The 17,182-nt window shown below is 39.6% G+C and overlaps 1 protein-coding gene across 2 annotated transcripts in view; it reads right to left on the bottom strand.

Annotated features, from left to right (window-relative positions):
- Positions 1–17,182, bottom strand: part of LOC119649051 (SCY1-like protein 2) — a 211,623-nt gene that overhangs the window by 97,446 nt on the left and 96,995 nt on the right. For both annotated transcript variants that reach the window (XM_038051029.1, XM_038051030.1), the window contains exons 5-10: positions 12,529–12,649; positions 12,380–12,475; positions 5,589–5,734; positions 5,287–5,417; positions 4,993–5,107; positions 3,947–4,092 (exon numbers count right to left, since the gene is read on the bottom strand). In XM_038051029.1, coding sequence (XP_037906957.1) covers positions 3,947–4,092; positions 4,993–5,107; positions 5,287–5,417; positions 5,589–5,734; positions 12,380–12,475; positions 12,529–12,649 — 755 coding nt within the window. The remainder of the gene's footprint in view (positions 1–3,946; positions 4,093–4,992; positions 5,108–5,286; positions 5,418–5,588; positions 5,735–12,379; positions 12,476–12,528; positions 12,650–17,182) is intronic.

Raw genomic sequence — 17,182 nt, 5'->3', positions numbered from 1 at the left:
CTCTGAGCCGGACTGCAAAATGAAGTTAGTACCCCAATATATACCCCAATATGAACCCCATTGTTATGCATTGGGTAACGGCGCAGCAAAAGTCATCGTCCACAGCTCCAGCTTTTATACTCTTCCCTCCAATAAGAGTATATTAAGTTGAATGTGGTGCCCCTCCTCAAAATGGTCTCAAAGTCTTTCGAATATGGTATATTTGTGCTGAATTTAGAAGGAGGAATTATGTCCAGAAGGGAAGGAAGGAGAGAAGGCGAAAAAAACCATCCATCAATCCAGCCGAAAAAAAAAAACCAGAAACTGGAGCTATACTAAATAGGAAACAGAAATGCTGCCGAAAACTATGTCTTCAGGCTAATAAAAACGGTGGGTACTATTTACAAAATTGTCATGATCAGTGGCACAAATTACCTCAACTGTCCTGTCCACGTGTTTTGTTGATTACAACAATCCTTCTTCTGAAGGAGGAGGAGTGTGGTCCTCAGGTTTAACCTCAACCGGACATTTTTTCGATATCTGCCATCAGATGTATTGGGGAAAAGAAGATGCTGCTCCTGGACGGAATCCCAAACATACCTTTTAAATTGGGTTTCAAGGACAGAGCCAACTGTTCCATTTACTTATTTATTGCAAATATATATTGGTTGGTTTTACTTCGGCGATGATTGTAGAATAGCAATGGAACTGAACAATGCTACATACCGAGGCACAGAACAATCTTAAACAAGTCGGAATACCGGAAGCTCGCGCTTCGGGTATAAAGGTTTTGTGTTCATCTTATCTGAGAAATTTCAACGCACATTTTTCTATCCGTATATAGCTACAAATCCAACATACTCCTTCATACTTTTCCAAACTAAAACAAAATAATCCTTTTTCACCCAATTCATACGAACTAACTTCGTGTGGTGTTGACGAATTGATATGTGATGATGACGTCATGCAGGTTGTAGAGTGCACGAAATTCACAAAAAATTGTAAAGTTTCACCCCCTATAACTTTGTTAATAATAATTGGATTTTCTTCAAACTTGATCCAATTGTGCACCATGTTCTTCATTATCCCTATGCTAAATTTTGTACTTCTGCGATGAACATAAGGGGGGTGCCGGGTAAATTTCTAAAATGAGGAAATATACTATTATTAACTTTATTTCTGCAGATATCGGAACCGGATATATTTTGAGGCCTAGATTTCATAGAGATGCACTACTGTGATTTTTTTCGGAGTTTTCGGTTGGATAGGTTCTGAGAACGAGACCTGTTACACTTTTTGGGGGTCATATTTTGAGCCCTCACTCCCCTATGTTCCACCCAATATCAAATATTGAACTAATTTCGAAAAGTACTAATTCAGACCTTTCATTTGCTACCCCACATGGCTAGATTCTGTAAAAAAAAATTTTGCTGCCTCCTTTCACCTGTATGGGGAGCCCCACCTTAGACTTAACACAAAATGGCGCCAGTTGCTGCATGTAAAGGGAACGGCAGATCACATACTCCTACCAATTTTCGTGACAATCGGTCCAGCTGTTTCCGAATAAATCGGGTGTGACAGACAGACAGACAGACGGACAGACAGACAGACCGACAGACAGACAGACAGACGGACAGACAGACAGACAGACAGACGGACAGACAGACATCGAATCGATTCTAATAAGGTTTTGTTTCACACAAAACCTTAAAAACGGGCACGCGCAGTTACTTATCACGAACTCCATCGAGCGTAAAACCGAATCCTGGGAGAATCAACATGTCTGTGCACTCGATAAGGATAGCACACTAGGCACGAAAGTTTTATCCACGAGCCAGCAGGAACCTCATCCAGCCGAAACAAAGATCTGATTTCTGACTGTATGGACACATTGGAGCGATGAATTGAGTACTTTGATGAACTACTCAACAATCACAATATAGGCGAATTGCAGGTCTCGTCAATTGAACAGCATGGGCAAATACTGCCACCACTAAATAGGGAAGAAACAATCTAAGCGACTAGTTGGCTTAAGCATCATAACTTCTTCAACCAATGCTTCATCAATCAATACTCAAAAAAAGACTTCATCTAGATCGAGGGGGCAGCAATTGGTGCGAACTCTTGGACAGAACATTAATGAACGTCAGCATCAAAAACGAAAGGAAAACAATAACACTAAACGGCATTGGTCAAATAAGAACAATAAAGTTCGATGAATCATTGACAATTTTTCCTAAATGGGGCGAAAATCGCAACCGAATGGCTGCCAATTGTTCCGCTCACCATAGCGTCTCTTAGTGAATAAGGTAATAATTTGGCAGCCCTCCATTCCTCGGAAATTTGAGCTTTTAGTAAGAAAAATTGCGATTTCTTAGCCGCGTTCGAAATAAAATTCTCCGAAGAATATTCGCGCCGTGTAGGATAGATTATGAAATAACCTATATAACCATGAAATGGTTACCTAATTCGTATGGGTGAGGATAATCAAGCTTGTAAAACCTATAAAAGGAATACCTATGATAGAAGAGGACGAGGCAGACCCTGAGTCAGATTCATCGATGATGAAAGCGAAGACGCCAACTAGTTTCTATGAACATCAAATTGGTTGACCTTGGTCCAATACCGGGATATCTGAAGTTTCCTACTAAGGCAGGCCTAGACCGAATGAGGGTCATTGGGAGGGGCCTACTCGAAACCTTTTCGGAGCTACTATTGGTGTAGGTTCGACTATCACAGTGCTTCCTTGGCGAAAAGGAATGTGTGAGTGTTCTTGATTTTGAAGATGGCGATGAAAACATGGGACGATTCCAAGGCAGGACTTTGGGTTTATTGCAGAAGGTACATTTCTGCTGACTTTGGTAGGAAGTGATGCCCGATATTGAATACCCGAAAAAACGCAAATTGTTTCACTGCATTACCGAGTCAAGGAGCTATGAAATTCAGGCATGGAAGCCCCTCCGTTCCTGAATGAGTAGACTTTATTTTAAGGGGGCTTAATCGAAGAGTTTCGTATTGAGAGCGCAATGGTTGAGGTGATACAGCACAAGCCTCCCAATTTCGTTGCTCTGGGTTCGAATCATAGGGTCCATGGATGTGTCTAACGTTTTCTCAACTTTTGTAGGCAGTATATTTAGGGCAAGACAGGATGAGGCACTTTGCGTCATCTTCCGGTATCTTAGATTTATTATTTTTTATATTTTATTTTTATTATTTTTACCCAAGAAAGAGAAAGAATCTATTCGATTTGGCAGATGACTTCTAGAATTTATACAGTAGATAGCAACAACTGTGGGGCCTGAAGAGTTATTGGGCTTAAACATTACATAAACAAACTTGAAAACCCAAAGCATGTACTCGAAGAAGAATTCAACTAGCGTACTGAATGACAACTTTGAAATTTTAAATCCGAGAAAATGTTGGATACATTTCAACACATTATAAACAAGACAAGAAAATGGGGCGGAAAATGAACATCAACGTGTTGCTCTGAACCGAGCCATTTCCACGGAGTCTCACATTACATAGGTTCCAGGGGATAGATATAAGAGGACAGTGGGTATGTTTCTAGTGGGGTTGAACTCCGCAATCTAGTACAGTTGTGCCCACGTAAAATTTCCATCATCATCCAAAAAGTGCCTTTTTGGGCTAAGTATTAGTATTTACTATCTAAGTCCTCTCTTTGGAAAGTAGTTCATCCTTGATTCTGTTTAAAGTATGTGTCTATTTTCCTGTGAATTGTTGTATTTTTTGAAGAATAAAGATCCTTGTGGGCAATACACTTGAAAATCCAATCAATATTTCTGGTCTTCGAATTGATCCCACGATTGAAGTACGTGATAGAATAGAAATCATGGATGCTAGGTTGGCTTTTGTTTTTAATTGCGTAACTTATGGTATTAAAACAAAAACAGAGATTAAGGTCTGAATGATTATCTCAATTCGTAATAAGAATAACATTACTCACTTGAACGTAGGCAAAATAATTGTTTCATACTCGTCAGGTTTCGACTCTTGTACAAGTGCAAGAGCTGGCTGCAGGACGGCCGCTAACACCTCTGCCGTTTTCATTTCTTGCTGCAAACAAGGCCAAACGTGCTGCCACCATAATTTCTATAAAAAAAGAAAACAGGAAAAGGGATCAAAATAATAGGCACAATATAATATCATATTTCATCAAATACACTTGTTGGGTTCACAAAGGCATAAAGAGGCACATTCGAGAAAAATCACTCCCTCTTTGGTGGGTTTGTGAAAATACTTGAGTCGAGAAGAAGATATACATTTCAAGATGGAAAAAGGTCAAGAAGGGAAATCATTTTCGAGAGATTTATTTTAGGTGTTTGTGGAAACGTGATAGGGATTTATTTTAGTCATTTCTAAAATTTGATAGTTAAACCGAGATCATATACTTTTTTTTGAAAATCGAGCACAGCAGGGACAACTCAAGTGGGAGTAAATTTATCTTTAATAGCGGGAGCTTTAGGTTGTGAATTCAATTGAATATCCTTTATATGCTGTAAAAGTTTTTATATTTTTCGCACCGATTATGTGCATATTTGGTATAACTTTTGGGGGCGAGATATTTTTACGCTCTTTGTAACTGGAGTACAACTACCTCTTCTACTAAGAATGAAACTGCAAGCTTCGCAATATAACACTGAAAACTCGATCCAGATATCGAGTCTTCTACCTGCTCCGATCTCCGGTGTATATTTACGTGTATGTGTCTGTATACCATGTGTTAAACATTTGCTTGTTTGAACGAGATGCTTTGCCCCGAGCATTGTGCTACAGAATAGATACTTTCGTATCTAGTGAGTTGAAACACTAACATAAATGCCGGATCATTCCCAGTCACGTTCCTAGATACTCCCTGTATTATGAGCGGGAACCTAACAATCTCCTCCCTTATATGTGTCCTTTTGAAGCTCTCTCAAAAAGGAGTAAGACGTCAGGGGCAAGAACAAAACCATAAGGTCCTGGCAGAGAGTATGTATGCACACCACTTACCCTCGGTATGAACGGAAGCACTTCTTTAAGCGTTGTCCGATAGAAATGTGATTTCTGTGTAGGATCCTTCATATTTATCACGTCCAAGAATTGTAAGGCATGTACGGCTGGATCACTGTAAATAAAATCAATTGAATTGGAAATCGCCTGAGAGCAAACTACATCCTTCCTTTTGATATCTATTTGTGTAAATAGTGTTTAGTTTAATGTTCTTGTGCATCCTGTTCTCATCTCCTTCGAGCTTTTTTTAAGATATTACCAATTCAAAGGAAACGATGTCCAGGATGCACTTACTTGAAGTATTTAATCAATTGGAGAAGTTGAGCTGTTGGTCGAGATGTTGGATCCTTGCTAACCAAACGGGACGTTGCTTCCTGCAAGGGGATGGGTACTCGTGGAAGCATGTTGTGTACGGCATCGTCTAGCTGGGGGAAATGAATAAAACTTGTTGAAAATAAATGGAAGAAAGTGTGTAATACAATTAGTGGGTACTTGTGGCAGAAAAATGTTCAGGTTGCACGTAGCTGTTGCACTCTCGAATGGGACAATGCTTGCATTGGGAAATCAACTTGACATGCGGATAATAAATTACTCACCATTTCCAATTGCTTTAAGTACGCTGATGTTGAGTTATTGGCTTGAATTAATGGCCGCCCATGATTGAAAATCGCACATATCACCATTCCGAGCGAGAACATATCGCCGAGTATACTACATGTAGAGAGCGTTTGTATTTCAGGAGCTGTTTTATTGAAAAAAAAACGTATGAATTTGGAGTGTTACGGGTTAAAGTGCAATTGATTTTATATTCAAAAAATTTCAATGCACAATAAAAGGCCCCTTTGCGAATAGTAAACAGCATTCGCCCGTTCATAGCTTTTAATTTTAATTGAAAGAATGATAGCTGCATTGATTGGTTTGAATAGACCTAGATACCCTAATTAGTTTTTATTAAATGGTTTTCCATCTGAATGACTAAATATTGGACAATTGGACATATGTAAATTGATTTAATGGTGATCGTAATGGCAGAGTATGGGGATGAGGATGATCCAACACGAAATGTCTAAAATGAGGCAGTTTGGGGCAACGTAGAAGTCATCAAGGAATGAGGGAACAGGAGGAAGTTGAACGCGTAGGAGAAGTTGCCAATCCTTAGGGAACCAGAAGGGAATAGATTGAACCACGACAGACGACAGCGATAGAGGTAGCAAGGTTGACACCGGGCAACATTAGTGTCTCCATGATCTCTTAATTAAATAATCAGGTAGTAATTGAATAATGTTAAATTTTAATTTAGCATAGATTAGGAATTATTATCTTAGTTGATCAGGAATTGAAAAAGGGGACAACTTGTGCTCGAAATACGTACATACTAATAAATAATTTATCCCGTTTCAGGAAAATATCAATTGTATTTTATTTTACTTTGATTCTTTTAGAAAGCCTGGATAAAAGCGATAGAATTGAAAGTAATGTTTACCATCATCTATGACGAAATTTAATCAACTCTTGAAATATTATAAAACAAATAGAAAAACCGGAAGATTGACGCTTCAGGTAGAAAATGTTTTGTGTTTCCCAATGTGAGGAGCATAACGCAGCTCTTCATTGGTTGATAGCATTGACTCGAGATATTTAAGTCGCTCAGTTCTGTTAGCGGTAGTAAGCTGCCCAGTACTGAGCGATTTAAATATCTTGAAACTTGGCACGCGTATACACGATATTGTCTTCTATGCCGCTACAAAATTTAGTATTCCTAAGATGAACTGAAGGGGAGCTTTTCAGTAAATTTCTAAAAGTTGGTAATATACTATTAGTAAGTTTATTTGAGGCCTAGATTTCATCTAAGTGCACCTTCCTGAATTTTTTCTGGGTTTTTGGGTGGGTAGTTTCCGAAATTGAGTCCTGCCTCACTTTAAGTATGTACATTTTGACTCCTTACGCGTGCACTTAGCAATTCACGTCAAAACTAATATCAGATATCAAAGTACTAATTGAGATATTTCATTTGATATCCCATACGACTACATTCGATGAAAAAAAATTTTACATCCCCCTTTACATACATGGGGAGCCCCTCTTTAAACTGCACCTTCATTTATGTGACTGACTGCATGCGTGGGATTTCATAGTTCCCATGTCTCCACCAAATTTCGTTCGGATCGGTTCAGCCCTTTTGTTGAAAAGTGCGTGTGACAGACAGTGGATCGATTTTAATAATTGAAATAATTAAAACTTGTTTCTTTTTCGTTGGTGTGAATATTTACTATTTAAAACTTGTTAGCACTGATGAAGGGAACAAGTGGTTCTCGAAATATCGGTATTTGCAAGAATAAATATTCACACCAACGAAAAAGAAAGAACAAGTTTTAATTATTTCAATTAATTAATCGTTGGAAACACCGCATAATTTCACTCAGATTTTAATAAGGTTTTGTTTTACATAAAACCTTAAAAAGATGGCAGGTTTGAGTGAAGACATCATCACAGCAAAATCACATCGGGTAAATGTACCATCAGGGTTATCAAACTCAAAAAAACAAGAATCTTCGATAATCAGGTCTTTAATGAAAAATTTGATCAAAAATTTCCATGGGCAATTAGCTAAGGTGACTTTGAGGGTATAAAGTTGCAACATGTACGGTGTACAAAATACAGAGAGCCTTCCAATGCGAAAATACACGGTAGAGGGTAATCTTAGGAAAAAAGCTAGACCATTTGATACAGACGTCTGGCGAAAAGTTAATCTGAATAGAACAGCGTAGTGAATAAATCCAACCGAATCTTCAATAAGAACCAAGAGAAACTTTTAAACATGGGTTTAAACTTTGCATTCCAGCAACCAATTTTGCCGAAGGAACAGATCGTCATCGGTATTGAGGCAGGCATTCAATTTAAAAGTAACGAATTAAAAGAAGCAATCCGTAATAAAGTAGCTAGCAGCCTTTCCTCGCATAATAAACCTGCCCTCAACTGCGGATAGCGTGAAGATAATGAAAAATCTTGAAAAAACTAAGAAATTCCGTCGTAAAGGTGGATCAGACGGCTATGTTCGAAAAACTTCAATGACTCCTTTCCATGCTATGATCCACCGATTGTTCACCGTGTACTCGGGGTGCACGCTGAAAGATGTATTAAAGAAGAATGGCTTCCAACGTCTGGCGACCAGAACGACGTTTGATTCAACCTATCTAGGTCATCTGAGTGGACAGCCATCCCATTAGTACGGAGCACCTAATGCGTATGTGTATCCTTGGTACACCTTTGTGGAAAAGTAGTTGAGCCGTCTGATTTAATCAAGGACAAGCACGGCGTGAACCAAGGCATAAACAAATCGCAGCAGGAAGAACGAAATTCCAAAGATAAGTCGAAACCTGCTGCACCAAGGGTGTCAGAGGCGACCTAAATGACACCTAATTGTATTGCCATCAACTTGCCACCAAACAAGAGAGTGCAAGAAAAGGATGTGGATCCCTTGGGAAATCAGCAGGCACCCTAAGCGGAAAAAAAACCCATACTAATAGTTCCGAAAAAACGAAACTATAAGCACCGAAGAGAGAAAGCATATCCCCCAAGTGCAGGCTCTGGCAATCGAATCGGCAACACCCATGGGTGAGTGGATCAAGATAGTTAATAAAATGACTAGGAAGAAAGCAAAGGTGCTAATTCGGCCAGAGGCAATTGTGATTTTCAGCAAGGGCATGCAGGAATATTGAAAAAGGTGAAAGCTGATCCCGACCGAAAAAATCTAGGCTTTCCACCTCGATGTCAGCAATATTCGGACAGCCTAGAAGGGTGATTTCATGTTTACGATAACCAGTGGACGCATCGCAGGAGTTATTGGCGGCCGCTATAATTCGAATCTTTAAAGAGATGATTAAAGTGCCTCAAATTTGGTCACTTCGCGAAAGAATGTACCAGCGGCATTGATCGGTCCGATCGAATTAGAAGGTGTTGGGAGAAAGTCCATATTGCCAAAAAGTGCAATAGGAATCCCAAATGGTTATTGTGCGAAGGAAAGGAGGGCTAAAACAGTGGGATTGCAAAAGCATTCGGAACGAATTTGTCAACGATTTCAACAACATGGGAGAATCGTGCCACATTGAAGCAACAACGCTCCCTAAATGTGCCTACCAGTGGCTTTATTTTACAAACTAAAGCCAATGAACTCGCTGAAAAGATGAAAATTTCAAATATTCTGCATCTTGGATTCAACGGCGCAACATTAGATTCCGCAAAATTTCAGGTGGGTCATCAGCAGTTAATACTGAAGTGTGTTCTAATTGGTTTGCTAGCGTCTGGTCATCCATACGAGCGGGTTACATGACAATGAAATTTATAACACTGATTAGGTAGGACTTTTTAAGGCTTTGTGTGAAACAAAACCTTATTAGAATCGATTCGATGTCTGTCTGTCTGTCTGTCTGTCTGTCCGTCTGTCTGTCTGTCTGTCTGTCTGTCTGTCACAGCCGATTTATTCGGAAATCGCTGGACCGATTGTCACGAAAATTGGTAGGAGTATGTGATCTGCCGTTCCCTTTACATGCAGCAACTGGCGCCATTTTGTGTTAAGTTTAAGAGGGGGCTCCCCATACATGTGAAAGGAGGCTGCAAAATTTTTTTTCACAGAATGTAGCCACATGGGGTATCAAATCAAAGGTCTCAATTAGTACTTTCCGAAACTGGTTCAATATATGATATTGCGTGAAATATAGGGGAGTGAGGGCTCCAAATATGACCATCAAAAAGTGTAACAGGTCTCGTTCTCAGAACCTATCCAACCGAAAAATCTGAAAAAAATCACAGTAGTGCAACTCTACGAAATCTAGGCCTCAAAATATATCCGGTTCCGATATCTGCACAAATAAAGTTAATAATAGTATATTTCCACATTTTAGGAATTTACCCGGCACCCCCCTTATGTTCATCCCAGAAGTATAAAATTTGGCATGCGTATAATGAAGAATATAATGCACAATTTAATCAAGTTTGAAGAAAATCAAACTATTATTAACAAAGTTATAGGGGGTAAAACTTTACAATTTTTTGTGAATTTCGTGCACTCTACAACCTGCATGACGTCATCATCACATATCAATTCATCAATACCACAACGAAGTAAGTTCGTATGAATTGGGTGGAAAAGAATTATTTTGTTTTAGTTTTTTAATCATTTGTATATGAATATCAATTATTCCAACGAGACATGTGTGTATGTAGGTACAGTATATGCGTGCTAATGGACTTTGCGGGTAGTGCCTAATTCAGATAGAAGAAGTAAATCGGAAATATGGGTACGATCAATTGATATACGTGCATATATGTGTACAGTATTCGGAAATAGACAGTTTGTTTGTTTAGGCTAAGCGTACCATCTACGGCTGTAATATTTACGTATGTCTCGTAGTTTTGTAGCTGTATACGGATAGAAAAATATACGTTGAAATTTCTTAGATAAGATAAACACAAAACCTTTATACCCGAAGCGTGAGCTTCCGGTATTCCGACTTGTTTATATTTGATGTTGGTTAAATTGTTGGCATTTGCTAATAATATTAAACTCAGAGTGTCAAGCGTATGAGGTTGACTATTTCAATACAGGGCTTTCCATCAAATGATTTATTTAAATTACTTTGTAAAAAATAGATGCCAAAAGAATTTTTAACTATGTGACACGGAACTGTCAGGCTCATCGCTCCTCACATCTTCTTCTTTTTCTTCAGCCTTCAGTTCACAAGCGGGGTCGGCTCGTCGTGATCGGTTTCGTCATTTTATTTTATCAAATGCCTGATCAGAATGTAATCGCGAGACCGTCAAATCCCCATCCGGTGTATCATGCGACCATTGTTTTGGCCGGCGTTTTGGTTGCTTACCATTGACTTCGATGTTCTGACCAATACTGGTTGTTGAATTCTCGTTAGCGTAAATAACGTGACCACACCAACGCCTCTCTTGCAGTTTTTCCACGATCGATGCAAACCCATATCGATCGCGGATATTCTCATTTCAGACGTGATCAAAACGTGTCACGCCACCAGTGCAATGCAACATCTTCGTCCCCATTACCGCAAGCCGCCGTTCATTGTCCTTTATAGTCAACACTCAAACTATAGAGAGCGGCAGACGGACGACATTGCAGTAAATTTTAGATTTGGGACGCGCGCTGATACGTCGATCACAAAGAACACCAGTTGCGGAATACCACTTCATCCAGGTGGCGTTAATGCTTGAAACATTTCATTACGCAATTCTCCATTGGCTGGTAGCATTGACTTGAGATATTTAAATCGCTCAGTTCTCAGTAATCGCTCAGTAATCTGCCCCTCCAGATATTTAAATCGCTGAGTTCTGGCAATGGTGGTAGCCTGCCCAGAACTGAGCGATTTCATTATCTCGGGTCAATGCTATAAGCCAATGGAGAACTACGTTATGCTCCTCACATAGGGAAACACAAAACCTTTTATACCTGAAGCGTCAAGCTTCCGGTTTCCCGACTTGTTTATTAAAGGGACCCCTGATGAAACTTTGCGCTTTAAGGGTGAAAAATATCCGGGCGGAAAATTATCTAAAAAAAGGTTAACGGTCCTTGTGGAGGCAAACACGACTGGAAGAGATAAAAGAAAGCTTTTTATTCTTGGGAAACCACTACTACATCACTTCCTGGTCTATACGAAAATAACACAAAAGCTGGGAGTATCTTCTTATTTTTTGAGAAAACTCCGCATTGGTAAGTTACGCCAGAAGAAAAAAAATCTGTTGTTTGAGGACAACTGGTCACGGCACCCTTCATTGGAAATGAAATTGATTAGTTGGTTCTTTATCTACGGGGCAGCCAGCAGTTTTTGCTAGTCCGCTCTTGGTGTAATCGATTTCTACTATAATATAATAAATCTATTTTAATTATTCCTTGACCGGGAGACCATTTTTCTATCCGGAAAAAAATAAAAGGGGTCTATTATTTCATTGTTAATGTTAATGTTTAGGTTTGGAAGTTTCTTTGATAGAAATCGTTACTACATTGAAATCATATATTTTAATTCATATTTAATATGACATACATGGACAAATTTATCTTCTATAACGTATTGAAAAATCTACTGATCATTTTTCTGAAAGGCTATAATCCGGACCTACACTACACACTACGCTATTCCAAAATTTCTTGTTATTTAAGTAATTGCATGATATTGGATCCATTTTCCCCACCAGCCATACTCCCATGCGGATAATTCCTTCATGTTGGCATGGATGTAATACGTTGTTGTTTGGATTAGCAATTAGCATTGGACCTTTCTTATTGAAAACAGACGGGACTTTGTTGTATTCCCAATAATTAACCCGTTTTTACCAAAAACATGAGCGAATTATAAAAAATGAATCTTACCCATATAATCTAAATTCGGTTGTGCCATTTTGGAGACACGCGTACTCCATGGTTGACAAACAATAGAGTCTGCTGCATCGGTTTCACTAACTCGTTCTATGGAAAATGTGAGATATCATAAAGCAAATTGAGGTCTTAAAAAAAATTACCAATGAATTCTAATCCAGCAAGTTTCCATGTTCCTTTCTTAGTAACTAAAATTGAAGACGGACAAACATTTCTATGTATCACATGACCCGAATAATGTAGGTAAGATAATGCTTCGGTTATCTGAAAGAAAGAATACGATATGAAACATTTAAAAATGTGTAAGTTAGTAAATATAACTTAGAACTAGGCACAATGGAACTTTAGATGACAGTTAGAAGAAAAAAATAATATGATCCCAGAAAGCAACGTAAAAGCAAGTCTATCATTAAACTCACACGACAATGATCGACCCAAAACCATGAAAAACAACCAGGACTTAGGTTTAGGCTTTGCAAGGTAGGAGTGTAATATAATTGCTTAGGAAGAACACAAGCATGAAATTACCTGACTATTACATAATGGAATAGATATCTAAACATCTAAATTTCAGACTAAATATCAAATGAGTTTGGGTACCTAGTAAGGTCAAAGACGCGCTGGCTGACAGAAGGAACAACACTTATTACCACACCTTTCGGATAAAACTTTTTCTTTTACAAAAAATCCTCTGTTATCAATTTCATTACCAAAGACTTCTTGGTAAAGAAAGCATCGAGATCAAGAACAAAGAGGCCTATGCAGCAACCGAGGACCTTGTTGTGAAGAACCAAGCGAAGTTCTTTATACACATACATTTTCGAGCCCCTCTCTCCTGGATTAATCTAATGATCAATACATGGCAATCAGTACAAGGATTGACCTTAGTACATCCAAATTTTCATTGCACTTAACGTCGACTCTGCACCTAGTGGGACATGTAGACACAAGCATGAACGATTCCTCGGCGAAGACAATCTTCAAATAGTGCTCCTGTGTGAAATCAAGCTTAAGAACCGTCATAGGCTTTAATTTCCCGATTCAATCTATTGGGTACTGACAGACAGACACCATCCCGAACAATCAAACACATATGGTCGGAAGCACTGCAATATTAGTCTAGAACCTAACTCTTCCTGACCACTAATATCGTGAAATCTCTAGAAGAAAACAATATATCACCAGAAACCATGTCTGGCTTTAGGAACACCACTTAGCGGTACTCTTCCAACTAGCTCTCCCGCTTAAGGAACTATCCACAATCAAATCATTCTGATAAATCATGCTCCCTAATCTTAGGAGGTGATTTAAATGGAAAATATACTTTCTGGTTTGAGTATATATAAACAACAACAGTAACCAGCTACACCGCTCGCAGATCGAAATAAATTCAAACTCACATAGGTTTTTAGTCCTTAAAACCGTTTCTGGCATCAATGACCATGATGACATTATTTTTTATGCAACTCCTCGATTGAGTCATGCGCCTACCGCAGTTAGCAGCGTCTAACTTCGGGAGCCTAAACTGACGATTCATTAAGGGGCCTTTTAGATCAAACTATCCCAAATTCAAGTCCTCTAATATATATATGTAATCTGCAATTCAATCAGCCTGCATCAGTAACTATTTCCCCTGGCAAGTAGGCTCTAGCTCCATCTCAGCCACGAACTTCATTAAGTCTTCATTAAGTCGCGAGTAAAACTTAAAAGTCGACCTGGCTTTCAATCCCAAACATTATCCTAAAAAAATGAATTGCAACTATTAATACTTTCCTGCCCTGTCTAATAAATCTTGCCTGGTCCTTTGAACTGAAATATTCAAATTACTTCTATCTCCAAAAATAATGAAAACCTTTTTTCCTGATAGCTACAAGCCTACCTGCCTTCCTTGTAACTCTGCCTAAAACTGCATGCTGAGTCGCTTAAGCACTGAAAAAGGGAATCAGTAGCTCGCGCAATACGTATATACATACCTGGGAAAAAAATGTTTGTAGGTGGGGAAAAAGCTTCTCGTTTTTCTATTGGAGAAGGCTCCAGGCATCAGAAACGACAACTACTTTAACACTTTCGCAGATGTCTAATTTTCAAAACCGATGCCCTGCTTTGTGTTAACAGCAAGACATCTACGATAGACCGCCTCCCTGAGATAAAGAAAGATTTCAACTCAGTAAATCTATTATACATATAATAGGGACAAGTCCACAATTTCAATAATCCGAGTGAAAATTGTTCAACAGCTCCCCTTTCCATACGCACCCAGAAATCCGCAAAGATCCGTCCTTTCGGCAACCTGTTTCAGTTGTGAACAATAATGACGTCTGGATCCCCCAGTATACCGATGATCTCACTTTGTACATCACCAAGCAGGAATTCAAATTTGGACGGGCTTCACAACCAAGAAGAAACATGCTCTTAATTCTAAAATGAGGATCACTCCGCAAAATTCTCCCAGTGTGAGAAACCACAAATCCCTCAATGTGAAGTCAACTCTAATTCCTACCGTTAAACAAGTATTGTATCCAGGAATTACTATTATCTCCAATTTGCCCAACATCTCTCCTGTTAACAAGGCACTAAACAGTTTAAACGGGGCCTTTAAATCACTAAATCTTACCATTCGATTCAATAAACCTACGGCACAATTTTCGATGTCCATCCTTTTGTAGGGGGCCAAAAATGCTTCGAAGGATTCGTTTCTCAAACGCGGCTAAGAGTTCGCATTTTTTCTTGCTAAGAACCTAGGTCTCCGAAGAATACATAAGGACTTAAAAGATCATTGCCTTGTATAGTGGGAACTTTGATCTTACGGTGAGCCGAATTTTATTGGCACAGCTGTTATCGGTTGTGATTTCCGATCTTAGATAGGAGAAATTATCGACGGTCTTAAAGTTATAGTCTCCTATCTTTATTGTTTTCATTTGACCGGTGACATTTGATGCTGTATTTCTTTCGCTTTTGATGCTAACGTTGCCGCCATATATTGGTTGAACTTAAAGAAAAAGGTGTTTCTTGCATTTTCTAGGTCCAGGTTGCGTTAGACCGTTGTTAATGGTGAACGGTCTCGAAAGTGATCCTGCTGTTTTTATCCGACTTCGCACATTGGTCACGTTCAGCCTAATCAGTCTTATCAATTTGGTCTTTATACCGAATTCCACCTCTATAATTACTGCACTGCATAATATCCCCATTTTTAATTTTTTGTGGAAAAGAAAACCCCATTAAAATCGGTTTACTGTCTGTCTGTCTGTTTGTCCGTCTATCTGTCTGCCTGTCTATTTATACCCATTTTCTCCCTATTGATACGAAAATTTATGGAAAAGTGACAATTATAAACTCGTAGCAACATCGCTCTACGTCGCGTTTAATTTTTTTCACGAATATAGTCATGTTGATCGAACGCCGCCACCTCGCAGCCTTGATGAATGTCAGAACATATAGGGGGGCCAATATAGACTCGGATCACTATCTCGTTGGCATGGTGCTCCGAGCTCGAATAACAATACCACTTAGAATCCCCTCTGACAATCAGGTGAGAGTGAACACTGAAGCCATCCACAACACAACCCTCCGCGACACCTATAAGAGGGAAATGGATGTCGCAATAACCGCAGTCAATAGAGAACCTGGAGATGAAGCATCAACTAATGATCTTCACAACCACCTGAAGAACGTTATCATGGATACGGCCACAAATATACTTGGCCCCAGCCGCAAAAGGAGTCGGAACGGCTGGTTTGACGATGAATGTAAGCTAGCAACGGAACGGAAGAATGCCGCATACCGAGTAATGTTGCATTCTCAAAGAACGCGGGCACGTGCAGAGACTTATCACGAACTCCGTCGAGCGGAGAAGCGACTTCACAGACGGAAAAAGGAAGCCTGGGAGAACCAACAAGTCTGTGAACTAGAAAAGTACAGGGAGCAACCGCACCAGGCGCAGAAGTTTTACCAACAAGTCAGCAGGATGAAGCCTTATACACCTCGATGCTCATCCTGCCGAGACAAAGAGGGAAATCTGATTTCCGACATAATGGGCATATTAGAGCGATGGGTTGAGTACTTTGATGAGCTACTGAACAACCAGAACATCGGCGAGTTGGAGGTCCCGCCAACTGAAGACGACGGACAAATACTGCCACCACCAAGTTTAGGAGAAACAGTCCGTGCATTTCATCGGCTAAAAAATCATAAGTCGCCAGGAGCCGATGGAATTACAGCCGAATTGGTTAAATATGGAGGCGACCAGTTACACCAAGTGGTTCATCAACTTGTGCTCAAGGTATGGGACAGCGAATCAATGCCTGACGATTGGCAACGAGGCATAATCTGTCTCATACATAAAAAGGGAGATATCACACAGTGCAGCAATTATAGAGGTATCACGTTGCTGAGTACCATCTATAAGATATTCTCCACTATCTTGCTAGGCCGGATAGCCCCATACGCCCAGAACATCATTGGCCCATACCAAAAAGGCTTCACTCCAGGCAAATCAGCAACAGATCAGATTTTCTCTTTGCGGCAGGCGATGGAAAAACTGTTGGAATATGGACAACAGTTGCACCATCTGTTCATCGACTTTAAAGCCGCCTATGATAGCATAGCCAGGGTAAAGCTGTACACGGCCATGAGAGAATTCGGTATCCCGACGAAATTAATAAGACTGACTAGGCTGACCCTGACCAATGTGCGAGGCCAGATAAAAGCAGCAGGATCACTCTGTAGACCATTCGACATCAACAACGGTCTACGACAAGGGGATGCGCTGTCATGCGTCCTGTTTAACCTGGCCCTCGA

Source organism: Hermetia illucens, chromosome 2 (assembly GCF_905115235.1).
Source record: "Hermetia illucens chromosome 2, iHerIll2.2.curated.20191125, whole genome shotgun sequence".
NCBI classification, from domain to species: Eukaryota; Metazoa; Arthropoda; class Insecta; order Diptera; family Stratiomyidae; genus Hermetia; species Hermetia illucens.
This window is presented reverse-complemented; position numbering and strand designations above follow the sequence as displayed.